The 26726-nt window shown below is 38.6% G+C and overlaps 1 protein-coding gene across 2 annotated transcripts in view; it reads left to right on the plus strand.

Annotated features, from left to right (window-relative positions):
• Nucleotides 1-26726, plus strand: part of GPALPP1 (GPALPP motifs containing 1) — a 36843-nt gene that overhangs the window by 3770 nt on the left and 6347 nt on the right. Inside the window, exons 2-7 of one of the 2 annotated variants that reach the window (XM_027590570.2) lie at nucleotides 7328-7460; nucleotides 8253-8351; nucleotides 10865-10973; nucleotides 17759-17890; nucleotides 18309-18473; nucleotides 22963-23061. In XM_027590570.2, the coding sequence (XP_027446371.1) occupies nucleotides 7328-7460; nucleotides 8253-8351; nucleotides 10865-10973; nucleotides 17759-17890; nucleotides 18309-18473; nucleotides 22963-23061 (737 nt within the window). Of the gene's footprint in view, nucleotides 1-7327; nucleotides 7461-8252; nucleotides 8352-10864; nucleotides 10974-17755; nucleotides 17891-18308; nucleotides 18474-22962; nucleotides 23062-26726 lie in introns of both variants that reach the window. The other variant, XM_027590569.2, reaches the window with a different exon arrangement.

Consider the following 26726-nt stretch of genomic DNA (forward strand, 5'->3'; position numbering starts at 1 on the left):
AAAAATCTTAAAAAAAAAAATAAGTGGCATCATACAGTATCTGTCTTTTTGTGACTGGTTTATTTCACTTACCATAATGTCTTCGGGTTCATCAATGTTGTAGCATGCGCCAGAAACCCAGTCGGATATCTGCCCTGTGTCCCTCATACTCAGCTACGTCCCTGAAAGAGATCACTGATAGAATTCGGAGGAGGGAGTGAGCACACAGGTCTGAGATGGAACAAATTAACTTTATTCAAATACTCTAGAATACTGAATGCTGGGAAATGTCCCCTCAGATCATGTCATTAGAAAAACTGTAGGGGGAAATGTTTTCTCAAGACCAGGCCATATCCTCCAGATGCTGCTTTGTGGAAGCTACGTGGAGCCTTGGCTATTTTGACCCCAACTCCAGATTCCTCATGTGCAATGACCTTCACCTCCACTAATTTCAGCTATATTTGTAATCACACACTGGACTCCTCCATCTCTGAAGACTTAAATTCATATTTCATTCAGAGCAAGAATCCCTTACTCAGCCATCATTCTCATTCAGTTATTCCTGTTATACTTGTTTTTTTATTTTTGTTTTAAAACATCACTAAGCTATGCAGTCTCTCTCTGCCCTCTGTCCTTTTTGGGCTCTTCCATTTAATCACTTCTGCCCCTGCTTGACCTAGACTTCACGATCCATCACTTCATCCCGTCTCTTGTAGTATTTTCAACTGTCTTACCCATTCAGGATTCCGTTAAACCCATCTGGCAAAAACCCAGCTCTGGATGAATCCAAATATTGACATCTCATGAGCCTACCTCCAGCCTTCCAAATGCTGCTAGAAAAAGCCTCAGATCTCCACAGGCTAATGTTACTAAAAATTACAGTCCCCTCTCCAGTTGGGTTCTCAGCTCTGCCCAGCAATCCTCAGAGGCTTCCCCATGCAGCTCTTTCCTATTATCAACCATGGTTTTTTAAAAGCCTCTTTTCCTTTCTGAGACTGTCTCTCCCTCTACTTTGCTTAGGAATAAATGCCATCTTAAAAGATCTTCCTCAGTTTTCTGTCACTATGCCTAAAACTTTCCTGAATGTATGCCCTGCATTTTTGTCTTCCCTTTGATTACAGTAGAAAAGGTACACTACCTTCTTTTAAAGCTAAGCCTTCCATTTTTACTCTGAATCCCTTCCCTTATTTGTTCTCAGGGTTCTTTGCCTGTAGCATTTGACCAAAGCATTCCAGTCTTTCCCATCTTTATGAAAATTCTACTCTACATTCCCCTGTAGCTAGTACTCTTTCTCTCTGAATCCTCTCCATTTTCTCCTTACCCTCTGCATTGTAGCTTCTTAACCCACTACATTCTGGCTTCTGTTCTTGGCAGTCTGCTGAGGATGCTGTCACTAAATCCACTGTGAAAATAAATAAGGACCACCCACCACTTGTTTTTCAGCACGTTTTGCTAAAATCCAAAGCACTCTTTTTTAGTCCTGACCTTGCTTGACCCCACAGTAACATTTAACCCCATGGATCCCTCCTTTCTGTCCATTCTTGGTTCCAGCCCCCTGATCACATTTCAGTTTTTCTAAATGTGGTAGGCCTTATGCTTCCAGTTCTTTGGAGATGCTTTTGCCTCTGCCTGGACTGCCCTTCCTCCAGTCCTCACCAGCTAAGTCACTTGAATCCTTCAGCCCTACCCCAACCATCACTTTCTCTAGGAAACATTCTGTGACGTAACTGTCTATTCCCTACAAAAGACGGAGTTGGGTTCTCCTTACTGATATTTCCGTGCTTTTTTTTTTAAAGATTTTATTTATTTGACAGAGAAAGACACAGCAAGAGAGGGAACACAAGCAGGGGGAGTGGAAGAGGGAGAAGCAGGCTTCGCGCCAAGCAAGGAGCCCGATGCAGGGCCCGATCCCAGGATCCTGGGATCATGACCTGAGCCGAAGGCAGACGCTTAACGACTGAGCCACCCAGGCGCCCCTGATATTTCCGTGCTTAATCTTGTCACAGGATCAGCATTCTTTTCCTATAAAGGACCAGATAGTAAACATTTTAGGCTTTGCAGGTTAACAGGCAAAATCAAGATTAGCGTGAAAGTATGTATACAATAAGAGAGAAAACAAATTTTCATAAATTTTTGTTGAAATTCAAAACATAAAAAGGAGTACAATTTTATTGTATATAAGTCTACTAACGAGAAGAATGGGATTGCTTTTGGTGGGAATAACATTTCATTTAACTGGGGTTCTAAGTTAGTGTTCCCTATAATCAGAATCCATAGCTGATCTGTAATGAAGGTTGTTTCTTCAAGAGAAAGAACGTGTGTGTACATGGGGGTTGGGGTGGGGGAGCAGATGGAGAGGGAGAGAGAGAATCCCAAGCAGGCTTCAAGCCCGGTGCAGGCCCAACGCAGGGCTCAGTCTCATGACCCTACAATCGTGACCCAAGCAGAAATCAAGAGTTGGATGTTTAGTCAACTGAGCCACCCAGGTGCCCCTATAATGAGGTCTTATTTACCATACCGAATATATTTTTTTCTGTGCGTAATTTCGTGTTATAGATGTTACAAGGGGAAAATAATGAAATAAAAGGCGTAACCCCTATTCTCATGGAATTGATTACCTATTTGTAAAATTACCATTGCAGTGGGAGAGCTACCCTAATAATTATAATATAACATTATTGTTTTAGGACAGAGATGAACTAGTTCATTACAAGTGCCTAAAACAATTTTGAGACAATTTATAGGGTTCTAAAGAAGGATAACTATAAAAAAGTGAAGCCAGGTGTGTCCTTAATTTTATTAGAAAGTCTATAGTGTGGCTTATACCAACTTATTTTTCAATATTCTTTTTCCTTTTTAGGTCACTGTCTCTTAATATTCTGTTACTTCATTATGTAATAGTTATTTCCTTTGATACAACCCAAGTGGAATCTCACTCTTTTACATTATTTTTCCTGAGATCATTTTTAAGAAATAAGGCTTTGCATTCTTCTCGGATGAGTTTTTCTCTTCACCTATTTAACTATTTTCTTTTTTATATGACACACTGGTTTCTTTAAAAATTTAAGGCAGAAAACAAAACAAAACATAAAAATTTAAGGCAAATTTATCTGTTAGTTATAAAACCAAGGATAGCACATATTTAGACCATTTAGTCTTTTAATCATTTGAACTATATAAAAGAATAGTAAAATCTCTTTTTTTCTTTTTAAGATTTCATTTTTAAATAATCTCTACACCCAGTGTGGAGCTTGAACCTACAACCCTGAGATCAAGAGAGATGCTCTACGGACTGAGTCAGTCAGGCGCCCCATAAAATCTCTTCTTGATCCAAACCAATCCAAAATTAGCCAGTTAATGTCAAATTGACAAATTACATTGGTAACACTCTCATAAAAGAAAAGATGGAAGCAAAAGAAAAAAAAATCTTCTCTTTAACATGCAGAATGAAGAGGAAGACGTAAGAGACAATCACTATGAAAGGGAAATGTAATCCTCTAGTCTTCGTGGTCAAGCTGTGACGTCTAGAGTTTTGAAGAAGTGTATTTATGGAAGGTGGTAGCCTCCCCTTCTCGCTATAGTCTAAAAGGTATTTTCTCTAGGAATTAATATACATAAAGAGATAATTAGAAATTAGCGAACACATTATTCATTAAGGTTGCAAGTCAGATATGATCTCCATGTATAGTTGGGGAACACTCACATGCTAACTTCACTCATTCTTGAACAGGGGTTGGAAACACGATCTTATCCCTGAATTCTTAATATTTTCCCCTTTTTGCTGCTTGACTGTTATTTTCTAGGCATGCTATATTACTAGTTTAGTGTGTTCTAAAATTCCTACCTTTATTTAATGACATATAGAAGAATATTGGGAAAAAATGCATCAAATTTTTTAAGATAAAAGTTTGGATTAAGTCAATTTACTGTATATTGAGTATTTGTTCTATAAAAATACATCAAGAGGGGATAGGAAAAGAAGGTTCAGAAATTGACCAAATGTTCCAAAACTGGCCCTAACTTTTCCCCTGAGCTTTATACCAGTATACCCAAGTACCACTGGAAGTGCCACTGACATGTTTAGTGGTCATGTTAAACTTACAGTGTGAAAAGCAAACTCTCGGGGCACCTGACTGGCTCAGTCAGAAGAGTTGTGACTCTCGATGTTGCGGTCATGAGTTCAAATCCCATGTTGAGTGCAGAGATTACTTAAATAAATAATCTTAATAAAAAAAAAAGGCTTAAAAAAAAAAAAAGATGTGGAAAACAAACTCTTGACTCTTCCCCCAAACCTGCTTCCCTCTTAGTCTTCCCCATATTAGAGAATAGAGTTACCATCCTCCTAGCTAGCCAGTCAGGCCATAAACCTAAGACTCATCCTCAAGTTCTTCCCCCCGCCGCCCGTCACTTCTCTCATCCAGACCATTAGCAAATCCTCTTTGCCTTTCCTTCAAATTATGCTGGAAATCAAACCATTTCTTGCCAGCTTTCTAACTTGTCTCCCTTGCTCCCGATCTCCCAGTCTATTGTCCATAAGCAGACATGTTAAAAAAAAAAAAAGGTAATTCAGATTATCTCTCCAGACTTAAAACCTCTCAGTGACTGCCTGTTATTAAAATCCAAACTCCTTACCACATCTTATATTAGTATGTATCGAGTGCTTACTGTATGCCAGCTACTGTGTTAGATGCTTTGCATGTGTTAACTGACATGATCTTCACAACAGCCTAGTGAGATTGGAAATATTATTAACCTCATTTTACAGATCAAGAGTATAACACAGGATGGTTAAATAACATCCAGGGGCACCTCGGTGACTCAGTCGGTTGAGCAACTGGCTCTTGGTCAGCTCAGGTCATGATCTCAGGGTTGTGAGATCAAGTCCTGTGTCAGACTCCCACGTGGGTGGGGGGGGTGTCTGCTTGAGAGTCTCCCTCTCCCTGCTTGCACATGCTCTCGCTCTCAAATAAATAAATAAATCTTTAATAAATAAATAACATCCAAATCACACAGCTAGTTAGCAGCTAAGCTGGAATTCAAAGCCAAAGAGTGACTCCAGAGAATACAGTCTGGCCCCTTTAAACTATCCCAGCCTCATCTTGTCCTTTTACTGACTTGGCTTTAGCTACACAAGTCTTTTTGTCCTTCAAGCATATCAAGCTTGTTTTCTCCATAGGACTTTTGCACTCGCTATTTCTCCATCTAGAATGTTCTCTCCTCAGACAAGTTGGATGGCCACTGTCATCTCATCATTTAAGTCTCCATTCAGATGTTTTCTCTGAGAGGCCTTCCCTGACCTCTTTAAAATTACTTTCCCACATATTCACAGTCACTCTTTATATTTGTTTCCTTTTTATGTTGTTTTTGTAGAAGAGAAGTATTTACTCAGTAAGTATTTGTTGGATGGATGGATGTTGACTCTTTGTTGAATGTTGTCCAGTAATAGTGATTAAGGGTATAGGCTCTGAAATCAGACTCCTGGGTTCATATCCCAACTCCCTTGTTGAATTGTGTGAAGTTGGGAAAGTTGTTATCTGCCTCAGTTTCCTCATCTGAAAAATAAAAATACTACTACTTACCTTAGAATTAAATAAGTTAACGGTTAATGCATGGAGCCCAGAGCAGGGCTTTAATTCATGACCCTGAGATCAAGACCTGAGCTGAGATCAAGAATCAGACACTTAGGGACGCCTGGGCGGCTCAATCAGTTAAGCGTCTGCCTTCAGCTCAGGTCATGAGCTGCAAGGAGCCTGCTTCTCCCTCTGCCACTCCCCCTGTTTGTGTTCTCTCTCTCTCTCTCTGAAAAATAAATAAAATCTTAAAAAAAAAAAAAAAGAATCAGACACTTAACCAGCTGAGCCACCCAAGCACCCCTGCATGTGACTATCTTAAAACAGGATGTAGAAGGGGTGCCTGGCTGGCTCAGTCAGTGTAGCATATAACTCGTGATCTCAGGGTTGTGGGTTCAAGCCCTATGTTGGGTGTAGAGATTACTTTTTTTTAAAAGTGCATAGCATGTCACAACTCAAGACATGTTATTTCTCTTATACTTATTATTTTCAGGTTTTTGCTGTTATTAATAGCATATCAAGGAAGCTCTTTGGAAAATCATATTTTCATGCCCTACTCCAGCTGAATCAGAATCTCTGTGGAAAGGGCCCAGGAATCTTTTTTTTTTTAAAGATTTTGGCAATTGTGATAAACACCCAAGCTTGGGAACTGTGGCAGTAGAGTTTGAGCATCACTACTCAGGTTCTACATAGACATGTGTGACATCATGACATCATGCATTGGCATCATGCAGTAATTTATAATTTTGCTAAGTTGTAAAGTGAGAGTAAGTCATTGTGGTGAGTGGGTCCAGAAGACTCCCACCCCCCCCTCCCTGGCATCCCCATCCTGGTGTAGCTTCATTTTCTTCTCTGTGTCTCTACTAGTAAGCAGTAAAGCTTAGAGTGACTCTAATTTTTATTTCTGCTTGAAAAATCATCTCAAAAAGAAAACTGAGGGGCCCCCCGGGTGGCTCAGTCAGTTAAGCGTCTGCCTTCAGCTCAGGTCATGATTCCGTGGTTCTGGGATCAAGCCCCAAGTCAGGCTCCCTGTTCAGCAGGGGAATCTGCTTCTCCCTCTCCCGCTCCCTCTGCCCCTGCTTGTGCATGCTCTCTCTCTCTCACTCTCACTCTCTCTCACTCACTCTCAGACAAATAAACAAAATCTTAAAAAAAAAAATTATGGAGAGATTTTTATGGAGAGAAATTATGGAGAGAAATTGGAATTATGGAGAGAAAATTATGGAGAATTATGGTGATGCCAGGAAAGATACTTTTTAAAGTGGTGGTTCTTAATCAGAAACCAGAATGGATAGTTTTGATGATTGATACATTAGAGTATGGAATGGCAAATTTGTTGCTTGGTTAGCACCTAGCACATTAGAGTATGGAATGGCAAATTTGTTGCTTGGTTAGCACCCTGCCTTAAATATTGTCTAGCAAATGCTGTCTGTAAGAACAAAAACTCGTGAAACTATTTTGGCAGTTGCACCAACCAAAATGGCAACCAATGCAAAAATTGTAAGATGTCAGGGAAGTTATATGCCATTGTTATAGTTACAAGTTTGGGTATTAATTTTTTTGTGAATCTCATACTACATAAGACACGATTTCTGCCCTCCTGGAGTTGGAAAGACAAAACCAGCGCACACAAAACAGGAACAAATGAAATTCAAGTTCGTAATAAGTGATAGCCAGCGAGTGCTGTGAATTTCAGAAAAGAAAATATAAGATGTCAGCTAGGGGGTTCATTGAAACAGTTGTGGCTGGTTAGGACTTACACATGAAATTTTCTTTAGTTGCAGGACCAGCTCTGCCCCCTAATTATAAAAGCAGTAGCTCAGAGTCCTCAGACAGCGATGAGGACAGTAGTTCATTATACGAAGAAGAAAATCAAGAATCTGAAGAAGATGACACCGGTCCAGCGGCAAGGTCAGTCACTTAAATTAAATGATGAACCAAGCTTCAAACCTAGTATACATTGGCTGGAACAGAAGCTAGTCAGAGAACACCGTATCTGTATTTTTACAGCACAAAAAGAAATCCTTTCATATGGTATTGCCTCATGAACTATATTTTGAGAAAGAAATGTATTCTAGTAGCAGATAGCTGTGGAGATACCTAGGATTTCAATTAAATTCTTATAGAAAGGATTTTTCCCCAAGGGACTACTGAAGTGACTAAATATTCTAAATAAGCCATAGCATTTCTTTTAAAAATTATTTATGCAGTGGATGGTTTTTGCTTAAGTAAATGAATGATTTCCCTCTAACAATCTTATTTACTCTAGGTCCATGAAAATAAGAAGTAGAATCTTTGTTTAGTATTGGGGGACAAGATTTTTTTTGATGTATTTTAAAGATTATGAGACAGAAATAGCAACTTAAAACCCTTCCTGAATGAGATTAAAATCGAGAGTCATGAACTTTTTGCTCAAAAACTTTTCAGCATGTAGACTGAGGTTCAAAACCTCAGCAAGTGGAATCTTTAACACTGTAGAAGATATAGAAAACTGATAAAGTATTCCTCCTGTAGAGAATTAACCAAAAAATAAATTCCAGGAAAAGGTTAGTATAAGATCTACTGTGGTATCCATTTGTTCTTACTGGGCAAGATTAATTTATTGTTTCAGTATTTATACAACTAGTTGAAGTTAGTGCTTCCTTTAAAACTTAAAATTTCTCTATGAAAAAATTGCATAAAGTTGCGCTACTCTGTTTTTAGAAAACAGAGGAGAAATCAAGATGATGACGATGATGATGAAGGGTTTTTTGGACCAGCTCTTCCTCCTGGATTTAAAAAGCAGGATGATTCTCCTCCAAGGTAATAATGTGTGATAGTTTAAGCCTGTCTTTTTAAATATTTCGGTTAGTGTTTGTTAATTCACTGAAGAGTTGTCCGAAATTGTTGTTTAACTTAGAGATTTATATAACATTTGAAATGCATAGGGAAAAGTAGTTGTTTCCTATAACAAAAAATGATTATTTAATTGTAGTTTATAAAAAAACTTCCACATCTCTTAGTTGGTGCTCACAAGAGTGTGTTTTTTAAATTTTTTTATTATGTTAATCACCATACATTACATCATTAGTTCTTGATGTAGTGTTCCATGGTTCATTGTTTGTGCATAACACCCAGTGCTCCACGCAGAACGTGCCCTCTTTAATACCCATCACCAGGCTAACCCATGCCCCCACCCCCTCCCCTCTAGAACCCTCCGTTTGTTTTTCAGAGTCCATCATCTCTCATGGTTCGTCTCCCCCTCCGACTTACTCCCCCTCGTTCTTCCCCTCCTGCTATCTTCTTCTTTTTCTTTTTTCTTAACATATCTTGCATTATTTGTTTCAGAAGTACAGATCTGTGGTTCCACAGTCTTGCACAATTCACAGCGCTCAAAGAGCGTTTTATAGTAGACTGGAACATTATCCTTCTTCCGCCCCTTTTTTAAATACATAAGGTTGCACACATAGTGAATATCCTATCTGGCCTGGGACTGGAATCCTGGTATTTGACTTTAAAATCAGACGCTTTCTTAGTTATTTGGTGACAGAAGAAACAATTCCTGTATGCCACGTTAAACAATTTGACTAACTTCTCTGTACCTCAAATTTGCCATCTGAAAAATAGGATAACAACAAGTACCTTTCAAAACTGTTGTGATGATTGAGATTTCATATTTACATATACACGTGTGTGTGTGTGTCTCTTACGTGATGCCTGGCCCCAAGTAAGTATATAGTAAGTATTGATTCCTATCTTCTTCTCAGAATTATAAAATTTTTAAATGCTGGATATGAAGTTGCGCACCAAATTGTTTATACCAGAACACTATTACTAATACGCAAGAGCAAATAGAAAAGTACATTGTACTTTTTACATTCAAACTTTGTAATCACATTCGTCAGCTCCAATTTTCATATTACCTTGGTCCTTTTAGATTAATAGAGATAGACTCTCCACTGATTTTATATGGCCCCCAAGCCAAGCATAATCTTTAAAGGATCGTTTAAAGAACAAAGACAGTCATGCCTAAGAGCCCTATAGATGGCCCTCAAAGCCTAAAATGTCCTATTTGGCCTTTTACAGAAAATTTGCTGACCACTGGGGCATAACATTCCTTTCAAGAAAACACACTATTAGATGTACAGCAAATTCTTTCTTGAGAGTTATATTTTGGCTATAAAATGGCCAGGATCTGAACCCAGACCTGCTGATTCTGGGTAGTGTTTTTCTCTCTGCCAAGAAGCTTGTGTCTGAGGCTCTCGTTGAACACAGTGCAACCTGGAAAATTCAGCTTAGGACTTCAGTGCCATGCTGGTTGGTAATCCTGGCACAGTGACATCTCGGAAAAACACTGGTATGAAAGAAAGGATGGAGAAACTAAAAAGCACAAAAGAAAGGAGAAAATATCTTGTCTCTGTTATTTTTTTCCCCTGACGTAAGGCTTTCTCTTTTTAAGACCCAGATTTTAGGCACTTCTCCCATTTGGACTGATCTGTTTCCGCAGAAATATGGCAGTGGGGCAGCTTGAAAGAAAATGAACTTTGGCATCAAGGAGACCAGGGTTCATACTCTAGCTCAGCCACTTACTAGTTTGTGATGTCCTTGGGCGTGATTTTGCTCACCTAGAAGATGGAGTGACTTATACCAACCAGCGTTGTTTGAAGGAAACAGAAAGGTGCTCTGGTTGATATGTGGTTAGCACAGCACCTTTTCCCTTGTCTGGAGGTCTTGCGTGACTTACGTTCATTCTTGTAGACCTCCACATATTTATTAGATCATTAGCGAGGATGGTGTTTAGATTTTTATACTACCTTGGCACACGTAACCTATAAGTTGCCAACATCTGTTGTATGCATGTGCTGTTTACATTCTTAGAACTCAATTTCTACTTAAGGAGTTCTGACTATAATTAGATTGCCCCTGAAGAATGCGTCAATGGACAGTGACGATCAAAAGTGAAGGCCAAAGCACAAAATAGAAAAAGATCTTCACAGGCTTTAATTCTTAATAAGGACTTTTAAAAAATTGTTATTTTTCTTTAATGTAGTTATTTTAGGAAGTGGGTATACACCACTGCCACAGAGATTTGAGAATTACTGGTTTAGTTTCTTAGCATTGACTAACAAATAGAAAATAAAAATGAGAAAATTAGATTTTTTTTAAAGATACTACTAAGTGGGAAAATACTAGGTTATAAAATAAAAATAGTATGTTAAATAAAATTCTCATTTTCAACATTTGCTATTATTTGGCTTTATATTTGTGATCTTTTATTCTAAAAACTGCTTTTTTTAAAGTCAGGGAGAATGTTAAAGGTACATTTTATTTTTCAGGCCTATAATAGGTCCTGCACTACCACCTGGTTTTATTAAATCTACACAGAAAAGTGACAAAGGCAGAGATGATCCAGGACCACAAGTATCATCATATTTCAACTCTGAGGTTTGGAAATTTTTTGATTAAAGAATAAGATGTAGCAAACTCAAGATTTTACAGAGCAATAATTGTAACCATTTGGCTCAAATGTAACAAATATGCAATCCTATTCCCATTAATCTAGGATTGTAAAGGTAGATAGATGAAATCAAAAGCTTGTCCCAGAACCAAGGTGTTAGAAAAATAATAAGGCAGTTACATGGTGACAAAGGTGTTACCTAAAGGCCTTACCTTTAAAGGGAAGCTTTAAAGTGCTAGGAAATAGAACATGATGAAAAGTTTAAAGAATCATTGTGATTTGACCTGAAAAAGAGAAAGCCGAGGAATTTGTTGACAATGATCTTTGCCTTGAAATCAGCTCGTACCTATACAGCTCTGGTGTCTGTATATAACGAAGCTGGGAGTTAAGTGATTTTATGAAAAGACAGGTCAAATGATATGAGAGTCAAGTATAAAAGCTGTTTTCTTGTTAGAGGCCTAGTCCTTTTCCTTTTTTTTTTTTTAAGATTTTTATTTATTGAGAGAGAGAATGAGATAGAGAGAGCATGAGAGGGAGGAGGGCCAGAGGGAGAAGCAGACTCCCCACTGAGCTGGGAGCCCGATGCGGGACTCGATCCTAGGACTCCGGGATCATGACCTGAGCCAAAGGCCGTCGCTTAACCAACTGAGCCACCCAGGCGCCCCTAGAGGCCTAGTCCTTAACAATAGCTGAGAATTATAGAGTCGTTTATAACTTGTAATGCTTTTTCCCTGTCTATGGTTGGATATTATTTTTATCTTCTCTTCAACCGTATGCAATGGATATGATCTGCCACCTTACAGATGCTAAAAAAAAAAAAGAAAAAAAAAAACAAATTAGGTAACTTACCCAAGATCCTAAGATTGCAGTTTATACTTATCAAAGCCAAGGCTTAAACCCAGTTTTTTTTTTTTTTTTTTTTAAGATTTATCTTTAAGTAATCTCTACACTCAACTCAGGCTTGAATCCACAACCCCAAAATCAAGAGGCACTCGCTCTACCAACTGAACTAGCCAGGCACCCCTTAAATTCAGTTCTTAAGACTTTGGATCACCTGTTCAATCTATTATTCTACAGTAGCTTCCTGTACATTCATCTCTACTGAGAATTCAGCAGTTACACTGAGGTTGTTACTAAGGAAAATGTAACACAGTGGTTAAGATCATGAACTTCAGAGTCATTTATTCATTCCTTCAACAGATACTTATAGAGTACCTACAATGTATCAGGCACATAGTTACAGAAATGAGTCTGTCAGCAAATCCTGTTGTTCCTACCTTCAAAAGATATCCACAATCCAGCCATTTTTGCGACCACCCTGATCTAAATCAATATCATATTTCACCTGTTTTATTGGTCTTGATACTTTAGCCCTTGTTTTTCTGCTACCCCTTCTCAACACAGCGGCTAGAGTGGCCCGGATAAAATGAAGTCAGATCGTGTCACCCACACTCAGAGCCGTCGACTTGCTCCTCCTGTCTCTGCGTAAAAGCCGAAGCCCAGGGCGCCTGGCTGTCTCAGTCAGTAGAGCATGCAGTTCTTTATCTCAGGGCCATAAGTTTGAGCCCCACCTCGGGTGTAGGGATTACTTAAAAAAAAAAAAAAATGAAGGGCGCCTGGGTGGCTCAGTTGGTTAAGCGACTGCCTTCGGCTCAGGTCATGATCCTGGAGTCCTGGGATCGAGTCCCTCATCGGGCTCCCTGCTCAGCAGGGAGTCTTCTTCTCCCTCTGACCCTCCCCCCTCTCATGCTCTATCTCATTCTCTCTCTCAAATAAATAAATAAATAAATAATTTTTTTAAATGAAAAATAAAAAAAGCCCTTACAGGAGCCTCTACAATCTGGTCTCCTTTTAGCTCCCTGCTTTTCTCTCTTACTTTAATCTGACCACACTGTGCTCCTTGCTGTACCTCCTCACATATGCTGGGCAGGCTCCTACCCCTGAGTATTGATGCCTGTAATTCTCTCCAGAATGGTCTTCCCCTAGATATCTGTGTGGCTTGCCTCCCAGAACTTCCGTTTTGGCTGGAATGTCACCTTAATGAGGTCGTTTCTGACCTCCTAATTCAAAATTGCTAACTCCTCTTCCCCTCCTATCTCCTTCCCTCCTTTAATTTTCTCCAGAGCATCTATCACCACCTCAGATACCATTTATTTTACTGCTTCTTTTTGTTTATTGTTGACCTCTCCCCCTAGAATGTGAGTCCATTGAGGACAGAGATTTTTGTCTTCTCTCTATATTCAGAAGTGTTTGTTGAATGAATGAATAAGTTAGACATAGTCCCAGCTAATCACACCTGCAGTGTAGTGGAGAATACAGACATTAAACAAACATCCAACATTATGAGTGGTTCCAAAGGCAAGACAAAATATAGTGGAAGCATGACAGACAACTTTAAACTAATCTGAAGAAATGAGACAAAGTCTTTGAGAAAATGTCTAAAGATTGATGAGTTGGAGATATCTCAGCAAAGACGGCAGGAAAGATTGTTCCAGAAAGTACAGATAGCTTCTTTGAAGGCAAAAGAGTATGGGGAGGGAGAGTTGGGGTTTAAGAAGTCCAGTGTGGTTAGCGTGGAAAGAAGGAGAAGGCAAGAGCCACTGGAGCTTCGAATCCTGGGTGAGTTTAGTTTCATGTCAGTATCATGCCGGTTGTTATCCTTATCTTAGAGGGTTGTTGCAAGGATTAAGTCAGAACAGTAGGTCTTCAACTTATAGTAGCTCTTGTCATTATTCTTACCATCTTCACTACTGATGCCATGAGAGTATCTTTGAAAAATTTAGTCTAAGTATAAGGAATCCTGCTAGCAAGGTTGCTAAATACAAGAATAAATTCCCAGAGGAAGTACCCCCAGGCACATGGAAGACTGAGCTGGCAGGTCATGCTTGGGTCTCCCTGCCACAAACCCAAAGAAATGCTGGGGGGAAATAGCAACAAAGTTAATACGCAGCGAAGCTCAAAAGAAAGGGAAGTCTACAGGTGCTAGTGACATTGAGAGAATTCAAAGCTAGGGCAGGAAACACAGCAGAGGACTAGGGTGGTTTTAGGGAAGCCAGCCATAGCCCTAGAGTTGGGCTTGGGGAACAGAGCTGCAGCTTCGGCTGTGCAGGCAGAGGAGGGGGAATTGAGTCTCTGAATAAAACCCACAGCCTCAGAGTTCCACTCTGTCTGCAAGAAGAGTCCTGGAGAAATATAACCGCGGCCCATTGAAAGTGGGAAGGAAGTTTCATGCTCTCCATAACCTACTTTCAGATGATTCCCAATATGTCTGTCTGTCTGCCTCACACACAGAGGGGCAGGGGAATGGGGAAAGAAAGATAAATATGGTAAAATGTTAGCAGCTGATGAATTTGGGTGAGGATACATGGGTGTTAGTTGGGAACTACATTTTCCAAAAAGTTTGTTAAAAGTGTAGCATAATTCAGCATTATTCATGCTTGGAATTTTGTCCTAATTCACCTAGACAACAGATGGATAGTTTATATAATTCCCTGGTGGTATCTGTTCTGTATTTTCTACTTCTCTTGGCAGAAGGTGAGGGTAAGGGTGGACCAGGGCTCACCCCACTGTGTATCTGTTGTGCTTGGTAGTACTTTCGGTTTCGAATAATTGCTTTATCCTTTCCCTCTAACGAAACCTTTTTCAAAAAATACTTCTTTTTGTTGCATATTTTCCTTTTTCAAAGAGGGACTTCTCTTAGTCTCTCATTCACAACATATACCCCTAAATTAAGACATACACAATAATACTAATTGTTAGCATTTGTTGAGCAATTGCCATAAGCCTGACACTGCAAAGCACAACATAAACATGTATTTGCATGACTTAATTATATTCCCAGGCCACATAAACTGAATTTAATCGAAACAGCAATCCTGGGAAATGGTGTGTCAGTCAAAAAGCTTTTAGCAGCAAACAACAGAAAATCCCACTCAAAATGGAACTTTGTCTTAACCTACTTAGTTAGCAAATGGCCTGTTTATGTAATTGCCCGGGTGATATATAATCTATATTCCCAAAATAAGGAAAATGTCTTTCTTATGTAATAAAAGGTATAGAACTAGGGTCATGCTACATTGGTTGATTGAACAGCCTAAATGATATCCAGGCCTGCAGCTTTTTCGTCTTTTCTGTCATCTACAGTATGTTAATTCCTCTTAGGGTGACCCTTCGTTATAGCAGGAAGCCTGTCAAAGTTCTAAGATTCCCACGCACATGCCAATGTCCAGACAGAGGAGGGAATGATCCTACCCTGTGCCCCTTTTGTAGAGGAAGGAACACCTTTCCAGGTTTCCTGTAGGCCTCTCCTCGGGTTTCCTCCGCCAGAATTGGATCACATGCCCACGCCTTGGCTAGTCAGTTGGGCAAGAGGAATTCAACCAAATTGATTGGCTAAGAATTACCAACATTTTTCCCCAGGAGTTAAGAGAAGTCCCAGTTTCCTGAGAAAGGCATGGCTCCAAAGAGGATGAACAAAACATGGGTTCTCTTAAAAATAGAGTAGTTACTGTTTGGAGCTGTTATAATCCCGATCTAAAAAACAAAAAACCAGAACTCCTGGGTGGCTCAGTCAGTGAAGCAGCCAGCTCTTGATTTCAGCTCAGGCCATGATCTCAGGGTCCTGGAATCAAGCCCCGTGTAAGGCTCCATGCTCAGCGGGGAGTCTGCTTGAGGATTCTCTCTCTCCCTCTCCCTCTGCTCCCCCCCGTCTCTCTCTCTCTCTAAAATAAATAAATCTTAAAATATATAAATAAAAGACAAAAAACTAAGGCCTAAAAAGGCTAAATAGCACGTCCGAAGTCACATGCTAATACGAAAGCAAATTGAGGCCTTGAAACTAGTTCTAACTGCGGTCCACAGTATAAATCAGTAAGATATGTAATTTCTACTGTACTTCTGGATAAAATAGCTCACCTTTAAAAAAATTTTTAATTCGGGGCACCTGGGTGGCTCGGTCGTTAAGCGTCTGCCTTTGGCTCAGGTCATGATCTCAGAGTCCTGGGATCGAGTCCCCCATCGGACTCCCTGCTCAGTGGGGAGCCTGCCTCTGCCTCTCCCACTCCCCCTGCTTGTGTTTCCTCTCTTGCTGTTTCTCTTTCTGTCAAATGAATAAATAAAATCTTTAAAAAAAAAATTTAACTCAACCAGGACACCAAAATGATTAGATAGCTAGATTGGATTTGGATTGTGATCCCAGTTTTTCTTTTTCAGTTTAGTGTGTTGGGCCTGATTTTCATTTTGCTCCCTTAGTTTATAACTCCCAACACTCTACTTGATCTCTGTTTCTAAAAATTCCACTCATCATCCTACCAAGATGTGCAAGATATGCCGAATTCTATTTTTATAAAATCATCTCTTGTTAGATGGAAGTAAAAACAACATTTGCTTATCCCATCATCTTACACTTTAATACTATATTAATGTCATGCCTCTTATACTTGTAAAAGTTCATTGTATCTTTTATATTTCTTCATTTTATGTCACCAAGTATTATTTTGTAAGGGGTATGAATATGTTTAAGATAGTATCTTTGACATCAAAGAGCTTACCTTTGTAGAGGTGAGCTATAAACACTTAAGGTTAAACATTAACAGTTGAAATAAAAAAAAAAATAGGGGATTCTCTAGTGTAAGTAGAAAACATACTCTTAATCTTAGAATATTTTCATCTTAAATACCAGTTTTATAACCTTGAACAAGTTGTTTAACCTTTCTAAATATACTTCTCCAAACCTAGGTTTCCTAGAAAAGAAAATAGGAATAATTATGCCTTTTCACAGTTGTTATAAGGATCAAATGATGCATTGTATACCAAAGTCCATAGTTAAAGTGGGTGTATGTGTGTGTGTGAGTGATTTAGAGTAAGCCAAGAGATAACATGTAATTATCTAATTATTTGTACCAATAGCAATTGGGTTAAGGGTGCAGAGAAGAAACCACAGATAGTTACCACTGAGTAGCTTGTGGGGAAAATGTAAACAACACAAATGAACTTGATCCTGATAGTTTGAAAAAAGACGAGCAAGAAGCTGCTCGTCAGAGCTGGAGGACAGATGTCTTATTGTTGTTTATCTTAACCTGTCTCCTCCTTGAGAACAAGGACTGCTTGAAGCCCTAGAGTATATAGCATTTAACAGAGTCTTACATTTAAACCCTTTATTCAAATGATTGCTTGAGAACAAATTCAATTCACTTATTACAATACTGTTAGGTCTTTAGGATAAAGGGGGTGCTTTGGGAACGAAGTTAACTCATTTGGGCCAGTATTTGTGGACTGTTGCAAGCATTTGTATCTCCGTGCACTGTGCTGAGTCATGAAGGCTCATAGAGCTTCCAAGAACATCTTACTTGTGTATGTCTTATTCCAAAGAGCTTTTTCTGTACCAGGAATGAAAATGGTTTCAACTTTTGTCATCTCCAACCAACTAGTAATAATTACCTGGACTATTACATTGAGAGGAATTGTGAGGCCACATCTGTGTCCATCGGGAAGAAAACTGAAATAATTTAATGAGGTCTGCCATGGAAATGGGAGGGTGGAGACAATCCACATTACGTGTATTTGTCATAGGAAGTACGAGGAAGTACTGTGTACTTAAGGAAGGCGAAGAAAAAGTCCTCATTGCTCAGTGATTAGCCAGCAGTGCATTGTTTGCTTTTTTGTTTTAGTGTCTCTAGGTATTCAGCTTCAGAGAAATTTTAAGTAATTTAGTATCATTTTCTATAAGCTGTGGCTCTGTTCCTGGTTTAAAGGTAATGTCTTATTTCAGAAGGAAACCGACAGCAGTGAAGATGAGGACATTGTTGGACCAATGCCTGCAAAAGGACCAGTTAACTATAGCGTCACAACAGAGTTTGAAAAAAGGGCCCAGCGAATGAAAGAAAAACTGACCAAAGGAGACAATGTAAGTTTTAAAGAGACTATACTCTGAGAGCTAAGCTAAATGGATTAAAAATCTAAATTTTAAAAATAGACATGAAAGAAAATACATGCACGAATGTATATAAAGAAAATTTAGGAGCAAAGTAACCCAGAAGCTGGAAAAGGAAAAGACTGGCAGATTTGCCTATCTAAAAATTTCTGTATGGCAAAACATAACAGAGTGGAAAAAATAATAAATTAGATGAAGGTATTTGTAACATATATGACAAAGTATCAATCCTTTATATTGAATTCTTTCTCTTAAAGTGTATTTTTTAACCTTAAAGCCTCAACTGAGAAACATGGCCACTTACAGAGTATTTTACATACACACACACACACACACACTGTCCAGTCTACCTTTTTTCTTTTTTTTTTTTGGCTTTTTATTTCTCCTAAAGGATTCATCTAAACCAATGACAAGAGAATCATGGATGACTGAGCTTCCTCCAGAAATGAAAGACTTTGGTCTTGGGCCCAGAACTTTTAAGAGAAGAGCCGATGACAGATCTGGAGATCGATCAGTCTGGACAGACACCCCAGCGGACAGGGAGAGGCAAGCCAAGGTGAGAGGGTTTGTTTGTTCATGTATTTCTGCCCATGTCTGCTCTATTTTGAAAAGGGATAAAGCATAATTATTTCAGGGTACTACTTTTAAAATTATGATTCCAAAGGGAAAATACAGATTTCCCCCTGAAAGAAAATAATGAAAGTGACACCAATTGCTTAATATGTCCCAGTGAACTGTCTCATTTAAATCTCAAGAAAACCCAGAGACATGGACTTATTGACTTCATTTTCTAGAGGGAGAAACTAACTTTTATGAGGTCAACTTTTCTGGAATTAGAGGACTGGTAAGTAATGAACAATAATTCTATTCTAGACCTTTCTATAACAGCAGAGGAGGCCACAAAAGAGGAGATGTGGAAGTGAGCTGCACACTTTGGATGACTGGTGCTGGAGTGCCTGTCTACTCTTTCTTAACTGGTGTTTTATAAAAATAACGTATTGGCATTTTTATAATTAGCCTTTAAGATTGTTTCAAAAAAGACATTCCCTTGTTTACATGGATTTAATCATGCCTACATTTAGTTGTGCTTTTCTCTGTCCTTCTGTTCCTCATTATCGGTAAATAGATGTCTAGCCTACAGCCAGATATGCAGGGAGTCTTCTTCAGAGGACAATATCACAGAAAATGGAGCAAATGGAAATTAGACAACACAGTGATTTTAGGCCCTGTGTTTGAGTTCTTTAGATCCTTTTCAGTACAGAAAGTGTTTTGCTCAGTTTTATCGTGAACTCATAAAGGGATTATTAATACTCCTTAAACTTTATGCTATACTATATTAAGTATATAGTACCACAGACTTTATTTATGGCATAAACTATATAGTATCGGTATCAGCTATTCATTTTTGAGGTAGTCCCAGTAGTTTATTTTTTATTTTGTTTCCCTTACCTCAGGAGACATATCTAGAAGAAGTTGCTAAGGCCAATGTCAAAGAAGTTACTGCTTGTGTTCTCTTCTAGGATTTTTAGAGTTTCAGGCCTCACATTTAGGTCTTGAATCCAATTTTATTTTATTTTTGTGTGTGGTGTGAGAAAGTGGTCCAGTTTCATTCTTTTGCATGTTGTCCAGTTTTCCCAACACCATTTGTTGAAGAAACGTCCTTTTTCCCAGTGGGTATTCTTTTCCTGCTTTGTTGAAGATTAATTGACCATATACTTGTGGGTTCACTTCTAGGCTCTCTATTCTGTTCCATTGATTTATGTGTCTATTTTTGTGCCAGTACTGTACTGTTTTGATCATGACAGCTTTGTAATAGAGCTTCAAGTCCGGAATTGTGATGCCGCCAGCTTTTTCTGTTTGGAGGTTGCTTTGGCTATTTGGGGTCTTTTGTGGTTCCATGCAAATTTTAGGATTACTGGCTCTAGCTCTGAAAAATGCTGTTGGTATTTTGATGGGGTTGCATTAAATGTGTAGATTGCTTTGGGTAGTATGAACATTTTAACAATATTTGTTATTCCAGTCCATGAGCCTGGAATGTCTGTTTCTCTGTGTCATCTTGAATTTCTTTCATCAACCTTTTATAGTTTCCAGAGTACTTTAGTTAGGTTTATTACTAGGTATCTTACTGGTCTTGGTACATTTGTAAATGGGATTGATTCCTTAATTTCTCTTTCTCTTGCTTCATTATTGGTGTATACAAATGCAACAGATTCCTGTACATTGATTTTTGTTCTGTGTGACTTTACTGAATTCATTTATCAGTTCAGCAGTGTTTTGGTGAAGTCTTTTGGGTTTGCTATATAGAGTATCATGTCGTCTGCAAATAGTGGAAGTTTCACTTCTTCCTTGCCAATTTGGATGCCTTTTATTTCTTTTTGTTGTCTGGTTCCTATGGCTGGGACTTCCAGTACTATGTTAAATAAAAGTGGTGAGAGTAGACATCCCTGTAGTGTTCCTGACTTCAGAGGAAAAGCTCTCAGTTTTTCCCCATTTAGGATGATCTTAGCTATGGTTTTTTTCATATACGGCCTTTATTATGTTGAGGTTATGTTCCCTTTAAACCTACTTTTTTGAGGATTTTTACCATGAATGGATGTTGTACCTTGTCAAATGCTTTTTCTGCATCTATTGAAATGATCATATGGTTCTTATCCTTTCTTTTATTAATGTGATGTCTCACATTGATTAATTTGCAAATATTGAACCACCCTTGCAACCCAGGAATAAATCCCACTTGATCATAGTGAATGATTTTTTTAATGTATTGTTTGATTTGGTTTGCTAGTATTTTATTGAGAATTTCTACATCTATGTTCACCAGGGATATTGGCCTGTAGTTCTCACCTTTTTTTATTTTTTAACTTATTTTAAGTAGGCTTCATGCCCAGCGCAGAGCCCGGCGCAGGGCTTTGAACTCACAACCCTGATATCAAGACCTGAGCTGAGATCAAGTGTTGGATGTTTAACTGACTGAGCCACCCAGGCACCCCTGTAGTTCTCTTTTTTAGGGGTATCTTTATCTGGTTTTAGTATTAGGGTAATGCCGGCCTCATAGAATGAATTTGAAAGGTTTTTTTTTTCTATTTTTTTGAGAATAGGTCTTAACTCTTCTTTAAATGTTTGGTAGAATTCTCTGTGAAGCCATCTACCTGGTCCTGAACTTTTGTTTGTTGGGAGTTTCTGATTACTGATCGAATTTCTTTGCTGGTTATCAGTCTGTTCATCTTTTCTATTTCTTCCTGCTTCGGTTTTAGTATTTTATATGTTTCTAGGCATTTATCCATTTCTTCTAGATTGTCTAATTTGTTGGCATATAGTTTTTCATAATATTCTCTTATGATTGTATTTCTGGGGTGTTGGTTGTTATTTCTCCTCTCTCATGATTTTGTTTATTTGGGTCCTTTCTGTGTTCTTTTGTAAGTGTGGCTAGAGGTTTATTAATTTTATTAAATTTTTTTTTTTCTGAAGAACTAGCTCCTGGTTTCATCGATCTGTTCTACTATTTTTTAGTTTCTGTCATTTATTTCTACTCTAATCTTTACTATTCCTGCTAGCTTTAGGCTTCATTTTTTTGTTCTTTTTCTATCTCCTTTAGTTGTAAGATTAGGTTGTTTATTTGAGATTTTTCTTGCTTCTTGAGGTAGACCTGTATTGCTAGACACTTCCCTATGAGGACTGCTTTTGCTTCATTCCAAAGGTTTTGGACCATTGTGTTTTCATTTTCATTTATTTCCATGTATTTTTTTCCTTCTACTCATCTTTCTTTTTTAATATTTGACTTCCCAGCATAATCTCCCATGCTACTAAGTTCTCACATTCACTTAGCCAAAATGGCCTAAAAGAAGTAAGATTGCTCTTTAGAAAAAAATGGAAGTGTTCAATATAAATTGACTGACATCTATCATATCCTCACCTCCCAGTCTTGACTAGATTAACTCTTAATATAGGTTTTTATCTCTCTCTTACCATAACATCATTTTTTCCTTAAGATTTATAAATGAAAGCATCTGTTTTCTAGGAAAATTTTTATGAGAAAATAAGAGCTGAGCTATTCCTGTGTTTTTAACAGTACTTTATTAAATACAGCATTGTTTTGTACAATTTTTTTTTAAGTAGGCTCCACGCCCAATGTGGGGTTTGAACTCAACAACCCTGAGATTGAGAGTCACATGCTCTACCAGCTGAGCAAGCCAGGTGCCCGTTTTGTACATTATTAAGATAAAAATTGTAGATGACCTCCTTGGTTTTCTTAAGCAGATAACAACAGTTTAAAAATACGCTTTGAGATTTGTTGGAAATCTACCTCAGCACTTCATCTTGTGTATGCACTATTGTTAATTTTTTTTTTTAAGTTCAAATTCCAGTTGTTCATTGCGGGTATATTTTGTATATTAACCTTGTATCCTGCAGCCTTGCTATGGTGTACTTGCTTATTAGTTCCAGGAGTATTTTTGTAGATGCTTTGGAGTTTTCTATATAAACAATCATGTCATCTGTGAATAAAGATAGTTTTATTATTTCTTTTCCAGACTTTTTAAACCTTTTCTCTTTATTTTTTCCCTTAAAAGTGGTTTTACTAGTTTTAAAAACAGATAATGTAAGATTTCTTTTTTTTTTTATTTAAGATTTTGTTTTTAAGTAATCTCTGTACCCACTGTGGGGCTCGAACTTAAAACCCCAAAATCAAGAGTCACATGCTCTACTGACTGAACCAGCTAGCCGCCCCTGTAAGATTTCTTTTAAAGCCTAATTTTCTCTCCTACATTTCATCATTGTTTGTCAAACTCCTTTGTGAGTTCGATAAATAAGTGATTTCTTCCAGTTAGTTGATTGTATAGGTTTTTTTCTTGTTTTCAAGAAAATCATGAAGTAGAACACGAACTGATCCCTTATCATCTATATGTATATATATTCCTAGTGGGAAAAGATTCAACAATCTTAGTTTAGTCTTTTATTACTCAATATGAGTAGAAATAATAGTATTTCTTTTTTAGTTTTTCTTAACTATATGGTTCAGTAATGTGTTACCTATGTTCATTCTTCAGGAAACACAAGAAGCAAGAAAGTCATTCAATAAGAAGGATGAAGAACATATATTGTCAGGAAGGGAAAAGAGATTGGCTGAGCAGGTATCCTCATACAATGTAAGTAAGAATAAAATATATAAGCTTTTCTTTTTTTTTAACAGAGTGGTCATAAGTTTTGTTGTTGTTTTTTAAAAGATTTATTTATTTGAGGGCGCCTGGGTGGCTCAGTCGTTAAGCATCTGCCTTCGGCTCAGGTCATGATCCCAGGGTCCTGGGATCGGGTCCCACATCGGGCTCCCTCCTCGGCGGGAAGCCTGTTCTCCCTCTCCCACTCCCGCTGCTTGTGTTCCTGCTCTCGCTGTCTCTGTCTCTATCAAATAAATAAATAAAATCTTTAAAAAAAAATAAAAATAAAAGATTTATTTATCTGAGAGAGAGCATGCATGATGGGAGGGGCAGAGAGAGAGGGAGAGAGAGAATCCCAAGCAGACCCCGCACTGAGCGCGGAGCCCAACTTGGGGCTTGATCCCACAACCCTGAGATCACAACCTGAGCCAAAACCAAGAGTCAGATGCTTAACCGACTGTGCCACCCAGGGGCCCCTACGCTTTTTTTTTTTCCCTACAGTGTTCTTCCCATATTTTTTCTCTTTCTTTTATATGTCTTCCTTTTTACCTCAGTCTTTCTCTGTACATCTGCCCTGAGAAATAGTCCACTCTGTTGTGTTATATATATTTATATAAAATCCTTATTATAGGATTTTTTAATGTATTCATGTAATCTTTTCAGTTTTTATTTTATTTACTTCAGTCATATATTAGAAATTTAATTTTTTTTAAAGATTTGATTTATTTATCTGACAGAGAGATAGAGAGAACAAGTAGGCAGGCAGAGGGAGAACGAGAAGCAGGCTCCCTGCTGAGCAGGGAGCCCGATGCGGGACTCGATCCCAGGACCCTGGGATCATGACCCCAGCCGAAGGCAGCCGCTTAACCGACTGAGCCACCCAGACGCCCCTAGAAATTTAACTTGTAGAGATTAGTAACAGATGATCAGAAAGCAAGAGCCCTGGTCTTGCAGCCATGTGCCCCCCCCACCTCCGCCAAGCTGCCTGCACCACCCAGCCATGGTCAGTCCCACCGCATTCTCTGAAGTTGTGGTGGACGGGGAGCCCTCAGGCCGCATCACCTTCAAGCTGTTTGCAGATCAAGTTCCAAAGAGACTGCAGAGAACTTTCGTGCTCTGAGCGCTGGGGAGAAAGGATTTGGTGATAAAGGTGCCCGCTTTTGCAGGATCATTCCGGCACTTACGTGCCAGGCTGGGGACTTCACACACCGTACTGGCACTGGCGGCCGGTCCATCCATGAGAAATTTACGATGAGAATTTCGTCCTGAAGAACACGGGTCCTGGCATCTTGTCCATGGCAGAGGCTGGACCCCACACAAACACTTCCCAGGTTTTCATCGGCACTGCCCACGCTGAGTGGTTGGATGGCAGGCCAATGGTCTCAGGCAAGGTGAGAGAGGGCAGGAATTCTGTGCAAGCCGTGGAGCAGTTTGGGGCCAGGAACGGCAAGACCAGCAAGATCACTAAGATCCCTATTGCTGACTGTAGACAAATCTGATAAATTTGACTTATATTTTACCTTAACTACCAGACCATTCCTTCTGTAGCTCAGGAGAGCCCCCTTTCACTCAATCTGCTCGAAATATCCAACAATCTTTGTGCTCTCGCTGCAGTGCTATGGGTTCCATGTTTTCCTCTCTCCCCTTCCAAGTCCAGCTGGATTGCAGAGTTAAGTTTATGATTATGGCATAAAAACTAAACAAAAACAACAAAAGAAAGCAAGAGCCCCACTAACTCCTAGAGATCCTCAGTTCATATTTTAAATTATAAGCAGATTTGGAATGTTCAATATGAGGATTTAAATATGGGAGAAAAATGGTTTTTAAGATACAGTTTGATCTAAATTTATAAACAGTATTCATTTGACATTTTATTTCATTATATTCTCTTGCATTAAAAAAACAAAAACTGGTGAGTGGTCCAGCTAAATGTAAATCACTAAACCCTTTGGCCCCTGCAGTGTTCAAGTGTTTAAGGAAAATTACCTCTGTTCCCAGTGTATTAGTTAATGAAAAGTTCCATAAGCATTAAAAATATTTTTAGCATGATTATTTGGACATATGTAGACCAGTACACAAACAGTGAAGCATACATGAAACATTTTTTGAAACTGACCAAAACTCAACCCACAATGGAACATTTATGAAAACTGACCAGCTTTAGAGTCAAATCTCAACACAACTGAAAGAATTACTGTCATTAAAACCATGTTCCCTGACTATAAGGAATTTAAGTTAAATTCAGAATAATTTAAAAGCCTTGTACAACTGGAAGTTAGAAAAATTCAGAATTTAAATTTTGCATGAAAGACAACATGATAATGGACGTTAGAAAATACGTAGATGTGAATAACACAAAAATACCACATGTCAAAAATATGTGCAGTGCACTATCAGGTGATACTTAGAGGCAAAATTAGAGCCCTAGTGAGTTCTGTTAGAAAAGAATAGCTAAAGATCAATAAGCTGGGCCTTTTTCCAAATAGGCATTTCCTATAGTAAACATATATCTACCCCGTGACCCTAGAGTTTCATCCTTGGGCATCTATCTACTCAAGGCAAATGAAAACTTGTCCACACAAAGACTTGAATATGCTTTATTTTTAATGTTCTCAAAAAGACTTCTACAAGAAACTCTACCTCGGGATGCCTGGGTGGCTCAGTCAGTTGAGCGTCTGCCTTCAGCTCAGGTCATGATCCCGGGGTCCTGGGATCGAGTCCCACATCAGGCTCCCTGCTCTGCAGGAAGCCTGCTTCTCCCTCTCCCTCTGCCTGCCACTCCCCCTGCTTGTACTCTCTCTCTGTGTCTCTGACAAATAAATAAATAAAATCTTAAAAAAAAAAAAAAAGAAACTCTATCTGTGAAACTAATAATATACTATATGTTAATTAACTGAATTTAAATTAACAAAAAAGATTTGCACATTGAAAAAAAAAAGACTTCTGGGCGCCTGGGTGGCTCAGTTGGTTAAGCGACTGCCTTCAGCTCAGGTCATGATCCTGGAGTCCTGAGATCGAGTCCTGCATCGGGCTCCCTGCTCAGCGGGGAGCCTGCTTCTCCCTCTGGCCCTCCCCCCCTCATGTACTCTCTCTCTCATTCTCACTCTCGCAAAATAAATGGATAAATCTTTAAAAAAAAAGAAAAAGAAAAAAGACTTCTACAAGAATGTTCATAGAAGCTTTATTCATATTAGCAACATTCTGTGGACAGCTCAGATGTTAATCAATAAGAGAAAGAAAAACTGAATACAGTGAAATACTACTCACCAATAAAAAGGAACCAATTACAAATAAATGGAACAACTTGGATGAGTCTCGAAGTCATTACACTGAGTACAAGGAAGTATGTACAAGGAAATACTGCACCATTCCGTTTATGTGATGCTCTACATTAAGCAGAATGAGTCTGTGGTTGAAAAAAATCAGAATACTGGCTGTTGGAGGGGGGTGTGGGCATTGACCAGGAAGGGGCAAAGTGTTCTCAGTGATAGAAATGTTCCAGATTTTGATAAGATTTTGTATTGTAAAACTCAGTGAATGTAACACTTAAGATTTGTGCATTTCATTGTATGTTAATTTACCTTGAAGGAAAAAATTGTGAATAAATATTGAATTCGAGCTAATGAAATGAATGCTGAAGTACTTAGGGATATCTG

This window comes from Zalophus californianus, chromosome 3 (genome assembly GCF_009762305.2).
Source record: "Zalophus californianus isolate mZalCal1 chromosome 3, mZalCal1.pri.v2, whole genome shotgun sequence".
Classification (NCBI taxonomy): domain Eukaryota; kingdom Metazoa; phylum Chordata; class Mammalia; order Carnivora; family Otariidae; genus Zalophus; species Zalophus californianus.